Source organism: Blennius ocellaris, assembly GCF_963422515.1.
Source record: "Blennius ocellaris genome assembly, chromosome: 6".
Taxonomy (NCBI): Eukaryota; Metazoa; Chordata; class Actinopteri; order Blenniiformes; family Blenniidae; genus Blennius; species Blennius ocellaris.
The window spans coordinates 15,930,999-15,954,651 of record NC_137655.1 but is presented as its reverse complement, the minus strand read 5'-3'; the positions used below and the strand labels follow the sequence as shown (position 1 = coordinate 15,954,651).

Below are 23,653 nucleotides of genomic sequence, written 5' to 3'. Positions count from 1 at the left end.
AAACTTTCTCTGTCTTGCTAAATCCAAACATTTGTTGTAATCCCAGAGAGAGTGTCGTTATTACTGTTGGCAAGAGGTTATTCTGTCATTATTAGAAATCAGCAGATTTCATATCTGTTATTGGGCTACAACCTGTCAGACTATGTTGGTGACTAAGCTAATGTATGAAACTCAAACTGAAACTGGCCTGCAACCTGACTTATTCTTCAGCAAACTGTACTGGACAGACCAGGGAACAGAGAGTGGCATCTCTGCCAAGGTGGCTTCTGCAGATATGGATGGCATGAACCCCGTGATCCTGTTCACCAACAACCTCGACCACATTGAATTCCTCACCGTGGACATCCAGGAGAACAAGCTGTATTGGGCTGTTACAAGCACTGGCATGGTGGGCCCTTCGTTATGTTCGGTCTCTTATTGTCTGAGAACTACAGCAAGCTTTTCACTTTGATTTCTTGAAATACTAAAAGTACAAAATTATATTTGATTTTCCCTTGTGACTAATGTGCAACAGATTGAGCGTGGTGATCCAGATGGGAGTAATCGTATCACCATAGTGACGGGCCTGTCCCATCCCTGGGGAGTGGCTGTCTATCAGAACTACCTCTATTTCACTGACCGTGACTTTGAAGTAATAGAGCGTGTGGACAAATCCACAGGAGCCAACAGAGTTGTGCTGCGGGACAACGTGTCTGGCCTCAGAGTTCTTAAAGTTCATTTCAGAGAGAGTGAGTAGAACAAGCGCACGCGGTTGACTCCAGGTGCACAGTTCACATTCACTGTCTTCTGGGTCTTGTTTTTGTCTCACTCTTATTTTCCCTGCAAATGCAGCGTCTGCCGGCACATCCAATGGTTGCACCAACAACGCAGGAAGGTGTGAACACCTTTGTCTGCCTCGGCCGCAGGGTCTGTTTACCTGTGCGTGTGCCACAGGTTTTACACTTAATGCAGACAACAAGACCTGTGCGCCCTACCAGTCCTATGCGGTCATCTCCACTCTATCTGCTATCAAAGGCTTCAGTCTTGAAGGATCAGATCACTCTGAAGCAATGGTGCCTGTGGCTGGTAGAGGTCAGTGATTCAAATGCATTACTTACTTAGCGGGTTGTTATATTTTATGTGTAACAGTAAGACAGGAACCTCATCCTCTCACAACCCAGATGAATGACTGAGTAGACAGATATCAGCTGCTTAGGATTTGATCCTTGTGGTCCCCTTAGTGACCGGGTTATCCTCTTGCAGGCCGTAATGCTTTACACATCGATGTGCACATGGCTTCTGGCTTCATCTACTGGTGTGACTTCAGCAGCACTGTGGCAATACAGAACGGGGTCAGACGGATCAAGCCAGATGGCTCAGGATTACGTGGCATTGTAACATCTGGAATAGGACGGAATGGGATTCGAGGCATTGCTGTAGATTGGGCTGCAGGTATGTTATTGTCTTAATTCATGCAAAAGATTTATTTGCCACATAGGTTACACAGTAGTGATTTCAGGGTGTTTGATAGACTTCTATTTAGTTTTCCAGTCTTTAATCTTAGTATTACTATAATTCTATGTAGAATTCTATATGTATATACGAACCTTAATTCCTGTTTTTCACTCTCAGCGATTTGTTAATTTGAAACTGATTATGTCCACAATCATATTATGTTATTGTACCAGCAAATTTATTACCAGATTATATTAATATTTTATTTGTCAACACTTTGTATTAATGAGTGTACATATATATTTTATATATATATAAAATTAACTTTTTTTCATTTTTTTTTCTTTCCCTAAAAATAGCCTTATGAAGTTAGCTTGAACCATTCAAAGTTCAGATGTATTCTTTACAAAGTGTTTCTGAGAGAGCAGGAAGATTGAGCCTACACAGGTGACTAAAACTATGACAAACAGAAAGTTTGCTTCTCATTCAGCCATAATTATAAAACTTCAAATAAGAAGAATGACTGACAATCTGTTCAATGCAGGTCACACTATTTTGCTGTCCACCTGTGTAATTGATTACAACACAGTCAGATTCCTTGCTGGTTTACCTTAGCATGTCAAGTACTGCATGAATATTAAAACATTGCTTGACGTGACTCTTAATGCAGACCTCATTGGATTTTTTTCCTCAGGGAATTTGTATTTCACCAATGCCTTCCTAACTGAGACCTATGTTGAGGTACTGCGGCTGAACACAACTTTCCGCAGGGTGCTGCTGAAGACCCAGGTGGACATGCCACGGCACATTATAGTGGACCCCAGAAACAGATACTTGTTTTGGGCTGATTATGGTCAGAACCCCAAAATTGAGCGGGCACTTTTGGACGGAACCAACCGCACAGTGTTGGTGTCTTCAGGGATTATCACCCCGCGAGGCCTCGCTCTGGACTGGCACACTGGCTACGTCTACTGGGTCGATGACTCGTTGGATATGATTGCACGAGTGAACCCCCAAGGAGGAGAGACGGAGATTATCAGATATGGCAGCCGCTACCCAACGCCATATGGGATCACAGTGTTTCAGAGCAGTATAATATGGGTGGACAGGAACCTTAAGAAGGTGTTGCAAGCCAGCAAAGAGCCTGGCAGTACAGAGCCTCCTGCTGTCATCAGAGACAACGTCAATATGCTGCGGGACGTCACTATCTTTGACCAACGCACCCAGCCCACCAGTGCCCAGGAGCTGAAAGACAACCCTTGCTTGGAGGCAAATGGAGGCTGTGCCCACTTCTGCTTCGCCCTCCCAGATTCTGGCTCAGGCCCACATAATAAAAAATGCAGTTGTGCTTTTGGAAATCTTGCAGTGGATAATGAGAGCTGTGTGGTGTCAAGGGATGATTTCCTTATCTATACTACTGAGAGCACAGTGCGCAGTTTGCGGCTTGATCCCGATGACCACGCGGTTCCATTCCCCGTCGTCAATGTGCCTCGTACCTCGGTGGCCCTGGACTTTGACATCGCAGACAGGAGGATTTACTTCACGCAGAGCTCAGGGGCAGGAGCGAGCAAGATCAGCTACATCAGTTTGTCAGCTCCCTCCTCTGCGCCTGTTGAAGTAGCATCAGGTATGTTTAAAACTGTCTCTCCTAATAAATAGTGATTATACTGATGTTGTTGCTTTACCTGGCATGATTTTCTCGGAGTATCCTCAGTATTCCCTTATAATCCAAAGACACGTTAGATTAATCAGCTCAATAATGCTCTGGTGACCTTTCTTCCGTCCAGACTCCTCCCATATTAGTCTGCCGGTATAGGAAATTAATCAATAGATGGAGTGATTTTGTGGTTTTTATTTTGATAGATCTCGGGGCTCCTGATGGCATCGCTTTTGACTGGATAAACAGAAGAATTTACTACAGTGATTATGTCAACCAGAGTATCAGCTCCATGTCTGTAGACGGAACTCAAAGAACTTTTATTGCCCATGTGTCCAGGCCAAGAGCCATCATGCTGGATCCCTGCAGGGGGTGAGACTTACACAACAATTAATTTAGGTTCATGCAAAGAAATATATATTTCTTTCACACACATATATATATATATATATTTTTTTTTTTTTAATAAACCTGTCTTTGTTCTACAGATACATGTATTGGACAGATTGGGGAACTCATGCAAAGATTGAGCGAGGCACTTTAGGTGGAAACTTCAGAACAGAGATTGTGAACAGCAGTCTCGTGTGGCCAAACGGCCTGACCCTGGACTATGAAGAGGAGAGGCTTTATTGGGCAGATGCCAGCTTGTAAGATAAAAAAAAATTAAAACACTACTAAAAATCTCTTTTAATTACATCTATTTTTTTTTTTTAAAGGCATTCTGATTATCTTCAATTTTCTCTGCCATCAGACAAAAGATTGAACGGTCCTCTCTCTCGGGATCCAACCGTGAGGTCATTGTCAGCACAGCCATTTACCCGTTCGCTATGACCATGTTTGGTCAGTTCATTTATTGGACGGATTGGAACACACGCAGCATCTATCGAGCCAACAAACATGACGGCTCTGACATGAGAGTCATGACTCAAAACCTTCCATCCCGACCAATGGACATCCATGTCTTGGCCAGCAGGAAGCAGCAGCAGTGTGACAGTCCCTGCCAGCAGTTTAATGGCGGCTGCAGCCACATCTGTTCTCCAGGTACAAAAATCTATCCTATTGTCCTATCAGCATGTAGATATTTTGTGATTCAAAGAAATTAGTTAAACTTCTTGCATTATTCTTTTTCCTTGTTAGGGCCAAATGGGGCAGAGTGTCAGTGTCCATCAGAGGGTCGCTGGTACCTGGCAGACAACAAGCACTGTATCCCTGATAATGGAACTCGCTGCCAGCCGGGCCAATTCACCTGCATGAACGGCCGCTGCATTCGATCCCAGTGGAAATGTGACAATGACAACGACTGTGGAGATGGCAGCGATGAGTTGGAGAGAGTTTGTGGTAGGCTGTTATTAAGGAGGCTTGAATTTTTATTTGCGTCTTAATGTCCTGTCTTACCAAAATGTTCCCTGTCAAAGTGATCCTCATTGATCTTTCATTCATCTTACCTGAATGAATGAGACATCTTTTCGCTTGTTTCTGCAGGGCTCTATCCTTCACTATTACTAACACACAATGTTTTCTGCTTTGCATGAACAAATTTCTTTTATAGGACATAAACCAATCTTCAGCTATGCTGGTGTGTATTCTTTCCCTTTGTGATTCAATTCATGGCAGTCTCCTCTCTAACCAATCACTCAAATCAACCCTAACACGTGAATCAATGTGCTTGTCTTTGCATGCAGTACCACAGTTGCTGTCATCCTTTATTGCCTTGTCAGGTAAAACAAAATAGCATCCACTGCTTTAGTAATCACACACGCTCTTCTCTTCATTTGAATGCATTTCGTCTCAATCTCTGAAATCTTCTTCTATCAATTGGCAGCCTTCCACACCTGTGAGCCCACAGTGTTTACTTGTGGTAATGGACGATGTGTGCCCTACCACTACCGCTGTGACCACTACGACGACTGCGGAGACAACAGTGATGAAGTGGGCTGTCTCTTCAGACCTTGTGACCCCAACACAGAGTTCACCTGCAACAACGGACGCTGTATTGCCAAAGAGTATGTTTGCAACGGCATCAACAACTGCTACGACAACGGCACCTCTGACGAACAGAACTGCCGTGAGTATCACCATGAGGGGAAATGAAAGAAAGACACTTATTCGTCACAGTGGTGATGACTTGTAGTAAAAGCGCTTTGATTTTTGATGACTTTAGCGGAGAGGACCTGCCAGCCAGAACACACCAAGTGTCAGTCGACCAACATTTGTATCCCACGTTCATACTTGTGCGATGGTGACAACGACTGCGGGGACATGAGTGATGAGAGTCCAACACACTGTGGTGAGTATACCTTTTTAAGTCTCTAATTGTACAGCTTCAGTTCAAGTCTGTAGAGGCATTTTGCACCATCAGCTTTAGTGTGTTCTTTCAAATAAAAACTTATTTAGTTAGTAATTATTGTCACTGTGGGGGGGATCAAATATTTTTTTCATATCTTCATATGAAGAAATGTAAGCAATGCATGTAAGTAAGTTCCTTGCATCAGTTGTGGCTACATACCTCGGTGTTTGATGTTATGTGTTTCAGTCAGCAAAGCATTTGTAACAAAACTACATTAAGTATATTTCAAATAAGGGATCCTAAATCTGCTCAATGAATAGAACCAGAGGATCCAACTGATTCCATTTCTTTCTCCTGCTTCTACGTAGCTGCATCCACATGTTCACAGACTGAGTTCCGATGCTCCAGTGGTCGCTGCATCCCTTCCCACTGGTACTGTGATGGCGGGGCTGACTGCACTGATGGCTCTGATGAACCCCTCTCCTGCAGTGAGTGCAACCCCCCCCCCCCCCCCCCCCCCCCAAAAAAAAGACTTCTGAGTTTTGTGCGTCCGCCCCCACCCCGTTATCAGCTGCACTGTCATTGTGGGTCAGTGTCTGTCTGCCAGCCTTGCATCTGTGTGAGAGAGTTCTGTGAGTGATGTAGCGGAGAGTGTGAGTCAGTGGTGTATTTCTTTGTTGACGATGTGGTCAGTCAGGCCTCCTATTGTGTGCCACATTCCTCTGCGGTGACGCCCCTCAATGTCCTCCGACAAATAGCACCTCCCCCTCCCTTTGTCCACCAGGGGTTACAGAGCCTCACTTTGGCTTTTGTTTAAATAACTCACCATGCATGGGAATGTGGAGTTGCCATGACTATTTTAAAAGCATTGGTACTGTTGTATTGTGGCGTCCTTATTAAGTGAAAAGCAGTGGGGGGAGGAACCGGAGGTAATTGGCAATTACAGCAATACATAACATTGTTATGACATCAATTACCGCCATTGGGCATAAACGTGTACAGTGTCCAGTCGCTGTGCTGTTTTGTACTGTTGTATTATCTCCACTTTGTACAGTCTTGTTTGGTCTGGTTTGTCTCTGTAGCCACATTGATCAGAACCTGCAACCCGGATCAGTTTCGCTGTGACGACGGCAGGTGCATTGCTTCATCCTGGATCTGTGACGGCGACAATGATTGTGGTGACATGAGTGATGAAGACCAAAGACACAACTGTGGTATGCATTGATCTTTTACCCTTTTTCTCGTTACCATTGGACATTTCTGTTTGTCTCTTCGCAACATCATCCTGCTTCCCCTTGCCTCTTCCTCCCCCACTCCACCCCCACTTGAAGACACGTTCTCGCTCCCCTTTACTCCTGAGCTTTGCCCCCTCCTGCTCTCCTTGTTTTGTTGTTATTCAGGGTGCCAACTGATTTAGGCACACCACCAATGAGAAGTATTTTAAGAGACTTTTTGCTGCCTGTCTTCAGCGTCTTAGTCTCTTGTAGAAGGTCTCAGGTCCAAGAAGCTGACATTCCTAATTTCTCCTGCCTCACTCGTTACTTTCTGCAGGTCTCTTTACTCTGGTTTCCTGGCTCAGGGTGGATCAAGATTCTTATATTTTACCAATGTGAGCTTCAAAAATTAGAAGCCTGAAGCAAAAGAGTGCAGCACTGCCTGAGCCTCTGTAGGAGGCTCACTTCAAACAATGCGAATCAACCACATTAGACAGATAAAGAATTCGTAGTCACGGCTGCATGTTTTGAAATACAGTTTGGAATGTTTGGAATCCACAAAATATGTAGGTTGACTTTGGGTCATCACCGTTGAAAAATCCATGTGTTTGTATTTTTTTTTTTTTATTTCAGCCAATCGCACATGTTCCAGTGCAGAGTTCACGTGCGTGAACAACCAGCCGCCCCAGCGGAAGTGTATTCCTCGTGACTGGGTGTGTGACGGGGACGCAGACTGTGGCGACGCTCTGGACGAACGGCAAAATTGCACACGCAGATCTTGTGGTGTCAATGAGTTCACTTGCAGTAATGGCCTATGCATACGCAGTTCCTACAGGTTAGAGAAATACAGCCTCTGTCTTCAGGAATGTGTGCAAGTGAGTCTGTTCTGGAATCTTTTGTCAATTTCTGGCGTTCTTCCAAAATCAGATGTGACCGACGTAACGACTGCGGAGACAGCAGCGATGAGCAGGGCTGCGTCTACCAGCCTTGTCCGCAACATCAGTTCACCTGCGGGAACGGCCGCTGTGTGTCCCATGATTTTGTGTGCGATGGTGACAATGACTGTGGGGATGAGTCTGATGAACTGGAGCACATGTGTCACACTCCGGCACCCACATGCCCTCCGGGTGAGTTCAGATGTGACAATGGACACTGCATTCCCCAGAGGGAGGTGTGCGATAGGAATGACGACTGCTCTGACAGCAGCGATGAGAAAGGATGTGGTGAGTAACAAACTTCTGACAGTACTTCAGATTTATGTAGGCAGTGTGTTCTTCTAAAATGTTTTCAGGGTTATGTTTGCTTTCTCTTGAGTATCCAGCATGTAATGCAATCAGTGGCAAAGTCAACTTCCACTCTCACCCCACATGTGCAACAAGCAGCAGTCTGATACAAAGTGTATCACATTTAAAGACATCATTGCCAATTGTAGTTACAATCTTAAATTGTAGGCATTAGATACCACAGCATCTATTCACAGCCTGTAATTGTCTCACCGTTTACATCTTGGGTTTTGTATTAGAGCTTATTTTAAAGATTGTCTTTGTTTTCATTACATATGTGATGTCTTATTTTACATAAAGGATCGCTTTTGAACAATGCATGCTTTAATGATGTGATCAGTGGATTCTTTAGTTTAATCAAATTTAATCTTTTTTGCGGCTGTCAATTTTAAAAAGAGAACAACCCAGAGTTTTATTGAAGGTCTTAAAGTAGATTATGATGACATTTATTGATAGTAAAATAGCAGAAGTTACTGAATGCAGTGAAAAAGTTACATTGAAATTTGGTTTATTGATGAGATATTTATTGATTTCACCTTGACTACTTTTTATTTAAACACAAATGCTGACAAGACCAAAAATCAAATAACTTTTTTTTTTTGTTTGAATTTTTTACGAGTTTATATAAGTAAAAACAAAAAATCACCTCTCCTTCTGTCTGATTTTGCTCTGTGTTTACAGGTATTAATGAATGTACTGACCCATCCATTCACCACTGTGATCACAACTGCACCGACACACCTACGAGCTTCATCTGCACCTGTCGGCCCGGCTACCGCCTCATGTCTGACAGCAAATCATGCGATGATGTCAACGAATGTACGGAGACACCCAGCGTGTGCAGTCAGGTCTGTGAAAACACTTTGGGCTCCTACATGTGCAAGTGTGCTCCAGGATTCCTCCGGGAGCCAGATGGTCGCAGCTGCCGTCAGAACAGCAACATCTCGCCCTACCTCATCTTCAGCAACCGCTATTACCTGAGGAACCTGTCAACGGACGGACAGGCGTACTCACTCATTCTGCAGGGTCTCACCAGTGTGGTGGCTCTGGACTTTGATCGCGTCGACAAGCGTCTCTATTGGGTCGATGTGAGTCGCCGGGTGATTGAGAGGATGTCCTTTAACGGCAGTAACAGGGAGGTGGTAGTCAATGGAGTCCTGCATGGGGAGGGCCTGGCAGTGGACTGGATAGCCAGGAAACTCTACTGGGTGGACAGCTTCTCGGATTGTCTCAAAGTTTCTGAACTTGATGGGCGCTTTGTCAAGAAGCTGGCTGAACACTGCGTGGATGCCAACAACACATACTGCTTCGAAAACCCCAGAGGAATTGTGTTGCATCCCAAATATGGGTGAGGAATTTTGTCCCACAAAAAAGTCTGATTAATATATTATCAATGTCACTCACATTGGATTTCTATTATTTATCACCTGTGTCTTATTGCAATCAGTTGTAACAGTGTACATATATACTGTATATATTATAAAGGGCATTTCAGGGCAGTATTTAGTTGTTTTTTAATTTTGTCCTAATTCTAATGTGATCATTTTAATACAATTCATTCAAATTCATTATTCAATTTCACCAGTTTCTAAAATATATAAAATTTGAATAAAAAAATGTTGCTCCCTTTTAGATTTGTTTACTGGACTGACTGGGGAGACAAAGCCTTTATAGGTCGTGTTGGGATGGATGGAACCAACAAAACCGCCGTCATCACCACAAAGATCGAGTGGCCAAATGGTATCACCATTGACTACACCAACGACAAGTTGTATTGGTCCGATGCTCACCTTAATTATATTGAGTAAGTACACCTGGAAGTGTCCCCACCAGTTAAACGACAATAGAATATTTGTAGATTTGTAATTGTTTCTCATCTGTTTCTTCTGTCAGATATTCTGATTTGGATGGTCAACACAGACACACAGTGTTTGATGGGAACTTGCCCCACCCGTTTGCGCTCACTATTTTTGGGGACAGCGTGTATTGGACAGACTGGAACACTCGTACTGTGGAGAAAGGCAACAAATATGACGGATCTGATCATCAAACCCTGGTTAACACCACGCACAGACCATTTGACATCCACGTGTGCCATCCTTACAGACAGCCTATCAGTGAGTAAACAATGCCTGGCCTGTATTTGACCCGCTGTGGTCAGCTGATGTCGTTTGACCTCCGGTGGCACTTCCTCCGACAGTAAACAACCCCTGTGCGGTGAACAATGGAGGCTGCTCTCACCTGTGCTTGATCCGTCACGGTGGGCGAGAGCACACCTGTGAATGCCCCGACCATTTCCTGACCGTTCAGATAGGAGGTGTGACCCGATGCCTTCCCATGTGCACCAGCACCCAGTACAGATGTGCTAACAACGAACGGTTCGTCAAGATTTTTCTTTGCATTGTGATTTATTTAGTTGATGTGCAGAAATTGAATCATCTGTATGCGATGTATGAAGAGATATGTCACCGCTTGCGGGACTACTGCTTGTCATCCCATACCAGATAGTTTTGGTACGTGGTCATGATGCAGTAGTAGTATTTCTGAGTTGTCCTTTTCCTATTTCCATTATGTTTACATTTAGTTTGCAGTGAAATTGATGAGATGAGATGAGATGAGATTTGGACATTTATTTGTTGTATTTTTCCAGTGATTTTTCAGTGCCTCTTTTAAAAACAAACAGAAACAAATGGTACAATCTAGGTTGTCTGTCAATCTGTGCAGCAGTCAGGGAACATTGGGATTTGCTCCAGCACACTGTGATCTTAAATCAGATAAGCAGAATTTAAGATGAATGGATGGGTTGATGGATGATATTTTTCTAACCAGTTGGAGTTGTGAAAAAAGGGTGCCTTTATTTCAGTCCTGGAGGGCCACTGACTAATCACTGACACATCAGTCTGTTGTTTACAAGCCTGTTGATGATCAAGGACTGAAATCCACTTAATGAATGATGATGTAGTAGATTTGAATTGAAGATGTGTGAAGTATTTGTTTAACTCATTCAGACTATAGTATTACAAACATATATGTATTACATGATGTAAAACTTGCCCTCCTTCTGCTTTCATAGTTGTATTCCTATCTGGTGGAAATGTGATGGTCAGAGCGACTGCAGAGACGGATCAGATGAGCCTTCTACCTGTCCGGCTCGACACTGCCGGCTCGGCCAGTTTCAGTGCAATGATGGAAACTGTACCAGTCCGCATTTCCTCTGTAACAGCAACCAGGACTGTCATGATGGCTCTGATGAAGACGCTGTGCTCTGTGGTGCGTTTAATTCTTCATTTAGTAGTCTTTGGATCTCCCTATAGGACGTTTGGCTAATTCAAATCTCATTGTGCTTGTTTTCTTTGTAGCTACACACCAGTGCGAAGCCCACCAGTGGCAGTGTGCCAATAAGAGATGCATCCCTGAGTCCTGGCAATGTGACAGTGAGGATGACTGTGGTGATCAGTCAGATGAAGACCCCGCCCACTGCTCCTCTAGGACCTGCCGGCCCGGACAGTTCAAATGCCGCAATGGACGGTGTATACCGCAAAGTTGGAAATGTGATGTTGATGACGACTGCGGCGACAACTCTGATGAACCTTTGGAGGAATGCAGTAAGTGGTAGCCATTTTTTTTTTGTTTGTTTGTTTTTGGTGCTTATTTATACTGACTCAATCAAATACATCAAGATGATTGTGAGCACAGTAGGATACTTCAGGACAATCCTGTTCTCTAACCCACAGTGGGGCCAGAATATCGATGTGACAACCACACAGAATTCAGCTGCAAGGCAAACTATCGCTGTGTGCCTTTGTGGTCGGTTTGCAATGGCCACAATGATTGCAGAGACAACAGCGATGAACAGGGCTGTGGTGAGTCTTTGTCATCCATTTTTTCTGACTTAAATCTTGATCCTGTCTCACAGTGGCAGCAATTTGAATGTTGTTCTATTGATAGTGTTTTCATGCTGTCGGATCTCTTGTCAAGGCATTTGAATGTGGCCTTTTTCTACTCCTGGAAAATGTCTAAATCACAGGATGGAAACACCACATGAAGTGAGTGAAGGGCTATTAGCCAAGGCCTCAGCCTCCTGTGGAACGTTGCCCAGTGTGGTAGTGGGAGATGCTGATGGAGAGCGCCTAACCGCGTTCCCTCCCCCAACGTTTACCTCTCCCTGAGAACGCTTCAGATTTATGAGCTGCCCATTGGAATGAGTCTACATATATGTGTGTATGTGTGTGTGTGTGTGTGTGTGTGTGTGTGTGTGTGTGTGTGTGTGTGTGTGTGTGTGTGTGTGTGTGTGTGTGTGTGTTGTTGCTCTGTCCTTGCGTGGGGGCAGGGTTCACACAAATCTCTTTGTACTTTCTGCGATCCAAACACACTTGCTGCGGCCCTCCCGTCTCTTATCGGAGGCCCTCACTCCATTAGTGCCATGCCTGTGAAGGAGGGAAGATCTGTGCTAATCTTCCTGTAAGAATGCAGCAGATGGGCCAGGTGGAGGTCTCGGAGGGCAGGACTAACTAACACCGCGCTATCTTTGACCCCCAGCACTGTGTGGTAGAGACGGCTCAGACCAGCTCTGCTTCACTCCTCTCCCCTCTGTGCTTCTCATCTCCTGCAGCCTTATCCTCTGCAGACATATACTGGCATGGAAAGAGGTCACCCATCGGTCTTTGGCATGCGTCTGTCCTCCTTCAATGTCTTTTTTCCAGTTTAATTAAAAAAACAAGATGTTTTTTTTATTTTTTTATTGTTATTTTAAAATTACTTTTTCAATATTACTTGAATGCAATGAAATCCCCCATCATATCACACAGTTACTGATGAATTCAGTCACAGGATAACCTCATCTTGTGTCATTCCTGGATGATAGTTGTATAAAACATTACATAGTGAAAACAATTTCAATAGCAACAACAGTTAGAGCTGAATGCAGAAATTGTACTGCCAGGTGTTTTAGTGGTGCTAACATTTATAACCTTCTTTTATAACTGCATATTTAACATAAAAGAAACCCATTAGAAATCTCACCAAACTGTCATGGTAAAATTTCCTAGAATGATCTACAAAACATGTACATGGGGTGTATTGTTCAATAATAGTTGAAAAAACAAAAGAAACTTACATTAAACCAAACTATCTTCCTTTTGCTTCAAAAAGAAATGTCCCAATTGACATTTAGAAACATTTGTTGTATAATTTAAAATATAATTTGGTTGTGTAGTCGAGGTGTGTAGACAAGGTGGTGTAGTCGTGAGCACTGTCACTTCACAGTCTTGGGAACTGTTCTTTGATTTTGATTTGATGGGTCTGAATATGAGTGTCTGTGATCGTCTTCAGCCTGTGACGGACTGGTGACCGGTCTAATATCTACCTTACCTTGGCTCCAGTGACCCCGCTACCTTAAGTTGGACTGGGTTGGCATATTTGTGGATGCAGTGCCGAGGTGATGTCGTGGCCAAGGATTCAAGTTTTGAGAACCCAGGCTCACTTTTGGGCATTTCTGTGTGGAGTTTATAGGTTTTGCATTTGCTGATTTCAGCCACGTTCCAAAAACTTGTTTGATCGTATGATTTGTGACTCAGTACATGTGTGAGTGTGATTTTTGTATCTATGTTTGCCTTGTGATAGTCAGGCAACCTGTCCAGAGTGAAACCCTGCTCATCGGTCGATGTTCACTGATAGACTTATTAAAAGAAGCATGAATGGCTCGCTAAAATTGTCAGAGTAGGGGTGTTTCCACACATGCAACATTGCTATTAAGTTTGCCTTTAAAATTGTCCAATGATCAGTCTGGTGTTCTTGTAAATATATATATATATTAAAAAAAAGTTTTTCAGGCCTATTAAGTGAACTCTTTAAAATGCTTTAATTTACGCATAATGATTGAACATGTCTGATCTTTTGCTCCCAGATGAGCTGACGTGTGATCCTAATGGAGATTTCCGCTGTGACAACCACCGCTGCATCCCACTGCGATGGAGATGTGACGGAGACGATGACTGTGGGGACAACTCAGACGAGCGCAGCTGCAGTAAGCGATGTTCACGGTTTCACATTAAACACACATTATCCATTCCACTGTTTTCAGGAGCACCGCTTTGACACTCTCTTAAGTGTCTCCTTGAATAGATTTACTGTGGGATTTTAATGTAGCCGCACCATTGTGAATTCTCCAGATGAGAAAGCAGTGTTGACGGCAAAGAATAGTCATGCTATAATTTTATCAGACAGCTGGGGAGGTTTTGTAAGAGGCTCAACACTTTTGCCGACAGCGGAGTGGTGAGAGAGGTAGTGTTATCAGCTGCGAGAGAAACAGGCTGTCCTCGGTTTGTCGGGAAAAGGGAGTAAAGGAGTCTGTCACCCCTTGAACTGGAGAATTTAAACATGTCTGAGAACATGCCAGTTAATAAGGATAATGCAGCTTCTCAAAGCAGAAATGTTGATGTTAATTCATTGTGATACATCTTCACCTGTTGCTATGCTGCTGATGACAGTGAACTTTGTTTCCTCTAAACTCATGAGCTTGTTGTCGGGCAACGGTTGCAGACTTTGTCTGCATGTATTTATTTATTGGTTTGTATGTATGTATTTTACCAACTTTTCACAAAAACTATTCACAAGAATTGTATGAAATCTTCAGGGATGATTTGTCATCATCCAAGGACCAGTCCATTCGATTTTGGGATGTTAACAGCTAACTCTTTCCAAATAAATCCCAAAAATACTAACTCCACCCCCCTTCTCTAGTCTCAGCCAATCACATGCCAACTTGCTCTAACAGTGCGTTCCAGTAACCAACAGAACATCATTTAACCTTAACATTACGTTGGTGAAGGTATGCGCTCTACCGAGTGCCTGTTCTAGTTTTTAATGGGTTTATACAGAAGAAAATGTTGCAGATGAGACTATATGTTATTATTACAAGTTTTAAGATTTTCTCCGAGTAGATCAGATGAAGAAAAAAGACATTTCTGAGCTTTTGGCAACCTTTTGATTATCAGTAGCCTTCCTAGTTACAGAAAAATGAAGTTTTGCATTTGCTTTGTTTGAATTCTGTCTCCCTGCCTCCTCTCAGCGCCACGCGCATGCACGGAGAGCGAGTTTCGTTGTGATAATCTGCGCTGCATTCCCGACCGTTGGGTCTGTGACCATGACAACGACTGTGAGGACAACTCGGATGAAAGGGACTGTGGTAAGTGGAGGCTCTTTGTTTTGGCTCGGGATCTGGCTGTTTGTGGGTAACGGAGGGCTGCATTAAACAAAAGAGCAATAAAATGTCTAGTTTTGAAGCATAGACAGACGGGACCACCAACAGACGTTTATTCAAGAGGACTATATTCAGTCTGCTGCTGATAGACGAATGCTGTTGTAGAGACTCAAGTTTCACTGGATATTTTATATGATTGAGTTATTATTTATTATAAACAGAATAAAACATAAATTCACCATACAGCAATGCAGGAAAAAATTTGGAGATTTGTCTTCTTATTAATCTACTTTTTGATAAGTTTTGGTGATTGTCATAATGATGAAACCAGGTCAAGTAATGCTGTGTCAGATAAAATAAAGTTTTTTTACATTTCATGGTGGTTTGATTGTTGCAGAATTGCGGACGTGCCATCCTGGATACTTCCAGTGTGGCAGTGGACACTGCATTGCTGAGCGTTTCAAATGCGATGGCAATGCGGATTGCCTGGACTACACAGATGAAACGTTGTGTCGTGAGTGTCTCTTTTCATATGGCTTTCTTTGGCTCTCTACGGTAACATGACGTTTGTGTTTTTATTTTTGTCTAGGAGTTTATAGCTTGTGAGTGGACTTAACTTCGATTCATAGACATACATTGTTTAATTGAATGTTTTTTACTTTCAGCAACCCGTTTTCCCAACGGCACGTACTGCCCCCCCTTTCTGTTTGAATGTAAGAACCATGTTTGCGTTCAGCCTCAGTGGAAATGTGATGGAGACAATGACTGTGGAGACGGCTCAGACGAGGAGCTTCACCTCTGCTGTAAGAAGCAGCAAAAACACACGCTGTGTTCAGACAACTTGAACCACACTTTGTTAAATGTGTTTTTGTGGTGTGACGTAACTGGGGTTTGATTTGTGAGTTGCTGATTCTGTTAATCTCCAGTGGACATCCAGTGTGAAGCTCCTTTCCGTTTCCGCTGCGACAACAACCGCTGCATCTACAGCCATGAGCTTTGTAACTCTGTGGACGACTGTGGTGATGGCTCAGATGAGCGACAGGAAAACTGTAAGAAGGATTTATGTGACGGAAGCTACTCAACTCATATTAAGAATCTGCTGTAGTTGTTATTTATCTATTTAGATTCAAAGATTAACGGTTCTTTTTTCACATGAGCTATGTCCACGCTTTTCTTGAGCTTATCTGTTTCTTTACACACAGGTCAAAACCCCACACATGGACCTTGTACAGATGATGAGTACAAATGTGGTAATGGACAGTGCATCCCGCTGCAGTACGCCTGTGATGATTACGATGACTGTGGCGATCAGTCAGATGAGCTTGGCTGCCGTAAGTAACGTGAATTATTTGCATATTAGAAACACAGTCAATAATCAATGAAAGAAGTATTTTTTAAATAAACCAGGTTTTAGGTTCAAGCACCTATCTTGTCATATGTATGCATGGACGTGTTCATGAGCAAAACTAAGATTCTGAATTTGTCCCCAGGGGGTTGAACATGTATGCAAAACCTAGATTATCCAAGCAAAACAATCTCACCTTAATTGGTTTCTAATATTGTTCCAGAAAACAGTAAATACAGCTTGGAAACTTAGGTTCAGTGTTATTTAAGTTGTAAAAACATATCACATTTATTCACACTTTTAGGAGATTGTTGAATTATCATGTTTTGTACATTTATTCCATTCCATCATAGCAATATTGATATATTTCAGTTCGTAATTAAAAATTTTTTTTTAACAATCCATGTATTTCAGACCATGGCAGTGGGCACAGCTGTAGTGCCAATGTATGTGAACACAACTGTGTCGACCTAACAGAGGGAGGCTTCCTCTGCTCCTGCAGACCTGGTTACAAGCCTAAAGAAACAGAAAGACACACATGTGAAGGTAAAGAAAAACATCCTGATTGCAGTCTGACACCCAAGTGTTCTTGGTGTTCATTCAATTCACATCGCTTCTCCCCATTTCTTATTCTTCTGAGGACAGATGTGAATGAGTGCGAGGTCTATGGGACGTGTCCTCAGGATTGTAAGAACACGAAGGGAAGCTATGAGTGTTTCTGCGCTGAGGGTTTTGTCTCTTTTGGTGAGCCGCATGGGACTGAGTGTGCTGCTCAAGGTAAGAGGCTGGCACTCACTCCACCAGAGACAATCCTTCACCAAAGGTTCCTTTTTCTCTAACTTACACTCAAAACCTCCCATTTCTGTATAGGAAACCCACCAGTGCTACTTTTGCCAGACAATGTACGGATCCGACGTTTCAACCTGTCCTCTGAGCAGTATTCCGACTACGTGGACAACAGCGAGCATATTCAAGCCTTGGACTACCTGTGGGACCCAGAGGGCGAAGGCCTCAGTAAGACGGCCACTTCATCCTCCCAACGTTGCCTGCCTCAGTCAATATGAGATCAACAATACATTTGGAGTTGGGTAATGTTCTCCATGGTTTTCTTTTAGGTATTGTTTACTGGACAGTTTTGGGCCGGGGGTCAGAGTTTGGCGCCATCAAGCGTGCCTATATGACCACATTCAACGATTATGGCAACAACCCGGTAAAAGAAGTGGACCTGAATGTACGCTACATCGCCAATCCTGATGGTATTGCCGTGGATTGGGTTGGCAGGTAACTTAGCTGGGTGAAAGCTTTACTTCTGTAATGCAGTGTTCTCTCTCAGTTCGGTCCACATTTCCTTTGTGGTTTTACTATTACAGGCACATTTACTGGACAGATTCAGGAACCAATAGAATCGAAGTGGCAAAACTGGATGGACGATACAGAAAGTGGTTGATTCACACTGACCTCGACCAGCCTGCGGCTATTGTAGTGAATCCATCACTGGGGTATGAGGACTTCATTTGAAAAGAGACACATTGGTTGCAACATTGCTTCAGATACATTGTGTGCAACCGTCTCCACTCAGGACAATACTTTATCTGTGATTGTTTCTGCTGCAGGATGATGTACTGGACGGACTGGGGCCGGAAACCCAGAATAGAATCAGCATGGATGGACGGTCAGCACAGAGAGGTGCTGGTCAAAGAGGAAGACCTGGGCTGGCCTACTGGTCTAACTGTGGACTATCTGAATGGAAACAGGGTCTACTGGTGTGACTCCAAAGAAAACATCATTGAGTCCATGAAGCCGGACGGCACAGACAGGAAGATTGTCATATCAGGAGGTGAACACATTCAAATTAGTTAGCTCGTCTGCTGATGTACGAGCAGATAGGATAAGATATTTATAGGCAGGCACAAGCCCATTTCACAGAGGCATTCTACAACAGTGTCTGAAAAAAAAAAAACTCTCTATGCAGCATTTAGCTATGCTCAGACAAACTTTAGCCTCTCTGTGTGTGATTTCTGCCACAGAGGTGTGTAAGAATGGCAAGATGTAGCTCATAATTGTAAATCTGTGTCTGCATGGTTTTGTGCAGCCCTTAATACAAGTTAACTTGTTTACACTCTTTCACCAATGTTACTTTTTCAAATCACACTCAGATGCACAATAGGGCAGGAAATTGTTGCCTCAGCTTCTATTTGTGTCATTCATAGAAATGGGATCTACTTAAAAAGAAAATCTAAATTACTTTCAAGACTAAACTGAGTGCGCTGGTTGTAATATTTTAACTCTGTTCCAGACATTGGACACCCATACAGCCTGGATATCTTTGAAGGGCATGTCTACTGGACATCGAAAGAGAAGGGCGAGGTGTGGAGGACAAACAAGTTTGGGCAAGGACACAAAGTCAAAGTTCTCACCATCAATCCCTGGCTGACCCAAGTCCGTATTTACCAGGAGCACCGGCACAACCAGTCAGGTCAGAACTCTGGAGCCTCCATAAAGCTGTGTAATATTTAGTGACATCTAGTGGTAATGTGGAAACTGCAACCACTTGGAATGCTTCTTATGTTTTAAAGATACTTCAAGTGGTGGCTGTGACATTTGTAAAATATACGGAAAGGATTTACAAACACATATATGTGTTTTTCTTCACAATCTGCCAGGTAGAGGCTCCTCTGCACATCTATGGATGTATTATTCCAAGTTGATAAAAAAAAACTCGATGAATATTTGTTTCTTGTGAAAAAGGTCAGTGGTGCCTTAGAGGTTAGAGCAGTGAAGAGGTTGGGGTTTGAATTTGTAAAATATTACACATTAAATTGGGCCTTTGGAAGCTTTGAATTAACATTATGCCTGGTATTTTGTTTGGGTCATTTGGTGCTGGAGCAGGTCGAATGAAGAACAAATACAGAGAAACAGAGACATATTGATTTTTAACAATTGTAGGCAGTTTACAGTTACAAATTAGCTTTAAATGCTTGTTTTTGGACTATGGCATGAAACCACCAGAATACAGGGGGAAAACAATGCACAGAGAGAATAGGCAATTTCTCAGGACCAACCCAGACCTGAACAGTTGACCTTATTGCTATTGGGTGAGAGTGCCTGTCCCTACACCTCTGTGTAGTACTTGTGTTTGCGGTATGTTCAGCTGGAACTGAACCGTGCTGATCTGATTACGAGTCATTATCTGTGCCAGATATCTGCATCTTAACACAACAACATGAACTAAATAAACCTTTTGTTCCTTCTCAGTGCCCAACCCTTGTAAGAATGTATGCAGTCATCTGTGTCTTCTACGGCCGGGCGGATACACCTGTGCCTGCCCGCAAGGCTCCTCTCTGGTCCAGTTTGACTCTAATGAATGCGATGCAGGTGAACAGGAACAACAGTGTGCACTGCTCACACCCTTGTGTTTCTTGTCATGTGGTCTCCCATTTTGCCTTTCATGAATCCGTTCCCTCATGTGTACCTGGCTGTTCCTGTGTGGTTTTGTGAGAAGGTGGTGTTCAATTGTTTTATTGTTGCTGATTCTGTGTGTGCCTGGCTTTTGCTCCTGCAGCCATTGAGGCTCCGGTTGCAATGCCTCTTGCATGTAGATGCATGAATGGTGGAACCTGCTACACTGATGAAGGGGGTCTGCCAAAATGCAAGTGAGTGTAGCTTCAGGCACCATTCGTAGCCATTAAATATTCTTTATCACTCTGTGTGTACTGTCTGATATGTTAGGTATTCACGCCTTTCAAATACACTTGTATGAGTTCAAGTTTTCCTTAAATTACAGAGTTGTTTTTCTTGTCCTTTATCACAACTGTGCAGATGTCCATATGGATATGTGGGGAGCTACTGTGAGATGGGGAAGTCCAGAGGAGCGCCAGCAGGAACAGGTATATTGATTCGATAATTTTCATTGCTATTTCCTCATACTCTACATGCATACTCATAGTGACTCCCACAACCTGTGGGAGTCCTTCATAGCTATAGTGCCTGGCAAATTGGAACTGTCTTATACTTTACACCCATGAGCTTCTGGTATTTCCTCAGCAGAAGGAGGCCATGCTTCTCATTTATCTACTTAAAGATTGCTCCAGCCAAGAAAATGAATGGCGAAACTGTCTGATTCAGCGGATATGGAAGGGTGGAAACCTTGTGATTCTTTAATAAATAACTTGTAACCGGTAAAAGTTTAACTGTGGTAAATATGTTTGTTTGGTAAATGTCATCACCAGTAATGGACTGGATCAGCAAAATAGAAAGAAGAGGTGTTAATGATCTGTGCTTCACTGGAAATGTCCCACGACCTCAGAGTTGATCACTGTTTGTGTAGCTGTGGCTGTTCTGCTGGCTGTTATCATCATCCTCATCACGGGAGCATTGGCAGTCGGGGTTTTCCTCAACTACAAACGAACAGGATCTTTCATCCCCTCCATGCCCAAACTACCCAGGTAACTGGTACTTCCATGCAGAGTGTGACTGACGCTCAAACCTGAATCTTCAGATTAAACCTTATAGCATGTTGTTTTTGTGCAGCCTCAGCAGCCTGGGGAAATCTGCTGACACGGGGAACGGGGTGACGTTTCGCTCTGGCGATAATGTTGACCTTGGACCGTCACACATCGGAGTGTCTTTCATTGACACGGCCATGCAGATGGTGAGTTCGAGTTAATCATCTTCCCGCGTCATTTTAAGTGTGATGTCAGCGATTTTGTCTGACTCTTCTGCAAACAAGCTTCCATCATAATGATTTCCAACACCATGTGACATCCTTGTGAAACTTGATTGATGTTAAAAGTAATCTCACTTATATAATTTCACCACAGGATGATAACTTCGCCATGGAAGCTGGTAGACAGCCAATTACCTTTGAAAACCCGCTCTATGCCACTGCGCCAGTGTCGGGTGATCCTGCTGTCATTCATGCCACGCAGGTACCCATGAATGAATGAATGAATGAATGAATGCTTTAGCACGGTGGCTCCTAAACCTTTGACCTGGAGACCCCCCTGATAACCAGATTGAAAGGTTGAGGACCCCCCCCCCCCCCCCCCAAGGAGTCATCCTCCAACATTTTCTCAACTTATGAAAAAGTAGGATGAAATAACTGCAGACTAAGCTCCTTTTAAAGACAGGATTAAATATTATAATAAGGTTTAATAAGACAATAATGATGATTTAAATTTTAATGTTTGAATTAATAATGTTAATAATAGACATAGTGCAGACAAACACATATCATGAGAGACAATAGCCCAAAAGTACCGCAAAAGAAATAGTTAAGTTTTTTGTTGCCGAACATTTGCAGTATATATTTACAGTTGTGAATGAACCTTCTGAGAAGTTCTTGAAAATGTTTGTGACCCTTCAAACTGACACTTTTGGCTGAGGCTACACTTTTGATTCATGTGACAGTTTAAAGGTTCGTTGTTTTAACCAGGTAACGGTGAATGTGAGTGGCGAGCAGTTGGAGAACAACTTTGTGAACCCGGTGTACCGTGGAGATCCCAGCGGAGGCATCGTCAACACATCTTCTGCTGACACCAAGCCTGTTCAGGTGGATGTCTCAACATTAGTTGACAGTGCATAACACAAAGCAGTTTCATGTCAATGCAGCGCCAACTGTGTTTGTTTGCAGGAGTCAAAGTGGAGCTTATTCAAGCGGAAACTAAAGCCGAGCGCCACCTTTGAAAACCCTTCATACTCAGAGGTACATTTGGAAAAAGCAGCCACAAAAAAAGAAAGTTAAGGCGTCCTTTTAAAAACAGACAAACAAACAAACATCTAAACTCTTTTGATAGATGAAGGATGAGAAGCCGGCAGGAAGCAGTGAGGACTCCTCTGCGCCTGAGCCCTCTCCGTTCGCTCCCGCTGCCAAACCTCAGAAGCGGGATCGTCCCAGCACCTTCTCGCCCACAGAGGACAGCTTCAAAGACACGGCCAACCTTGTTAAAGAGGACAGCGACGTATAACGTCCCCTCTCGCATAGATGGGAATGGAAAAAAAGAAACACACTTTGCACAGAATTTATTTTTTTATGCAGCCTGTGTACAAAACTCAAAATTGTTTTAGGACATTTCTATAGAGTGAAGAAAGAAGTCCTCTGTGATGATGCCTTCTGACATTTCTTATGCCAATTCTTGTGTTGTTGTTTTTTTTTTTTCTTTACTCTGATGTACAATATGTATATCTTTGCACTGAAGCTGCTGATAGAAATGTTAATAAATATGTTGTATATTTGTAAATTTGAACAGTAAAATTTTGTCAGAAATATTTCTGAAATAGATCCTTAACAGTTCTGCATAAACACAATATAACACAATATAAAAGATGAGCTGCAGTCTGAATGTACAGTACTCATATGATCAAAAGCTTTCACAGACATATATGAGGTAATGATGTATGGTTTTTTTTTGTGCCACTGAACATAACTGAAGATGTATTTACTTCATCTTTAAAGTTTATATACCTCATTTCAGGGCTGACAAATAAAAGCAGGATGGGAGAGATCTGATTTTAACTCATGGTATTTCGTTTTCAGTCACATGTGATCCAACACAATCAAATGCACAAGCTATAAAATGTGTGCAGAGCATACTTATTGTACTTAATGAAACTCATTTGACTTTGAATTATCGTGATCTTTGGGTTTAGATATTGGTACAAATAGCCAAAATCATTTGAACAGTACTTGAACATGGTGTGTTGCATGGACGAACCGTCTGTCATTTCCGAGAGCAAATCACAGCCTGAGAATGCAGATCAAGACATTTTATAAACAAAGTGAATAAATTAATCCGATTGATTTATTATGTATCATAATGAGGACAAACTGTATCTGTGATTATTCAGAGCAAGCCCATATAGAATAAATTGCCACTGCAGAGACCTGAATGAATACATTTCCTATTTTGTAAAAGACTCTTGTTTGATTTTTTTTTAAATTCTTAATTAAGAGATAAACACCTTGTATACCTTGACCTCTTGTATACTCTCGTGACTGTGAGAGAGAACAATAAAGATATGTCTTCTCTCCTTCCTGCTGGTTTTAGGTGAGCTGCACCTTGACGCACAGCGGCTGAAGTGTTGATCTTTTAAGAGGCTTTAAACTCTTGAAAGAGGCAGGTCAACAGATTCCCCATGTCAGCTGTGACAATATACATCCATGATCACATTTTCTCTGATTTAGGTTTACAGGGAAGTGGAGTGCATAGCCCAGGTGACATTGGACAAAAAAA

General features: G+C 42.8%; 1 protein-coding gene across 1 annotated transcript in view; it reads left to right on the top strand.

Annotated features, from left to right (window-relative positions):
* lrp2a (low density lipoprotein receptor-related protein 2a) overlaps positions 1-22,387 on the top strand; it is a gene marked incomplete at both ends in the record, with an annotated part of 43,895 nt that extends 21,508 nt beyond the window's left edge. The window contains 46 exons of the mRNA XM_080497718.1: positions 211-388; positions 515-728; positions 832-1,071; positions 1,243-1,431; positions 2,129-3,061; positions 3,298-3,463; positions 3,580-3,738; positions 3,843-4,132; positions 4,229-4,429; positions 4,641-4,667; positions 4,774-4,809; positions 4,914-5,156; positions 5,253-5,378; positions 5,747-5,866; positions 6,461-6,592; positions 7,226-7,427; positions 7,520-7,815; positions 8,557-9,223; positions 9,509-9,679; positions 9,769-9,992; positions 10,076-10,253; positions 10,949-11,145; positions 11,235-11,480; positions 11,610-11,738; positions 13,781-13,900; positions 14,945-15,061; positions 15,474-15,590; positions 15,742-15,879; positions 16,003-16,125; positions 16,279-16,407; positions 16,836-16,967; positions 17,067-17,198; positions 17,292-17,435; positions 17,537-17,702; positions 17,792-17,920; positions 18,035-18,258; positions 18,718-18,897; positions 19,677-19,796; positions 19,984-20,074; positions 20,241-20,308; positions 20,749-20,866; positions 20,952-21,072; positions 21,242-21,349; positions 21,856-21,972; positions 22,054-22,125; positions 22,217-22,387. Coding sequence (XP_080353844.1) covers positions 211-388; positions 515-728; positions 832-1,071; positions 1,243-1,431; positions 2,129-3,061; positions 3,298-3,463; positions 3,580-3,738; positions 3,843-4,132; positions 4,229-4,429; positions 4,641-4,667; positions 4,774-4,809; positions 4,914-5,156; positions 5,253-5,378; positions 5,747-5,866; positions 6,461-6,592; positions 7,226-7,427; positions 7,520-7,815; positions 8,557-9,223; positions 9,509-9,679; positions 9,769-9,992; positions 10,076-10,253; positions 10,949-11,145; positions 11,235-11,480; positions 11,610-11,738; positions 13,781-13,900; positions 14,945-15,061; positions 15,474-15,590; positions 15,742-15,879; positions 16,003-16,125; positions 16,279-16,407; positions 16,836-16,967; positions 17,067-17,198; positions 17,292-17,435; positions 17,537-17,702; positions 17,792-17,920; positions 18,035-18,258; positions 18,718-18,897; positions 19,677-19,796; positions 19,984-20,074; positions 20,241-20,308; positions 20,749-20,866; positions 20,952-21,072; positions 21,242-21,349; positions 21,856-21,972; positions 22,054-22,125; positions 22,217-22,387 — 8,401 coding nt within the window. The remainder of the gene's footprint in view (positions 1-210; positions 389-514; positions 729-831; positions 1,072-1,242; positions 1,432-2,128; positions 3,062-3,297; positions 3,464-3,579; positions 3,739-3,842; positions 4,133-4,228; positions 4,430-4,640; positions 4,668-4,773; positions 4,810-4,913; positions 5,157-5,252; positions 5,379-5,746; positions 5,867-6,460; positions 6,593-7,225; positions 7,428-7,519; positions 7,816-8,556; positions 9,224-9,508; positions 9,680-9,768; positions 9,993-10,075; positions 10,254-10,948; positions 11,146-11,234; positions 11,481-11,609; positions 11,739-13,780; positions 13,901-14,944; positions 15,062-15,473; positions 15,591-15,741; positions 15,880-16,002; positions 16,126-16,278; positions 16,408-16,835; positions 16,968-17,066; positions 17,199-17,291; positions 17,436-17,536; positions 17,703-17,791; positions 17,921-18,034; positions 18,259-18,717; positions 18,898-19,676; positions 19,797-19,983; positions 20,075-20,240; positions 20,309-20,748; positions 20,867-20,951; positions 21,073-21,241; positions 21,350-21,855; positions 21,973-22,053; positions 22,126-22,216) is intronic.
* Positions 22,388-23,653: the final 1,266 nt, after the last annotated feature.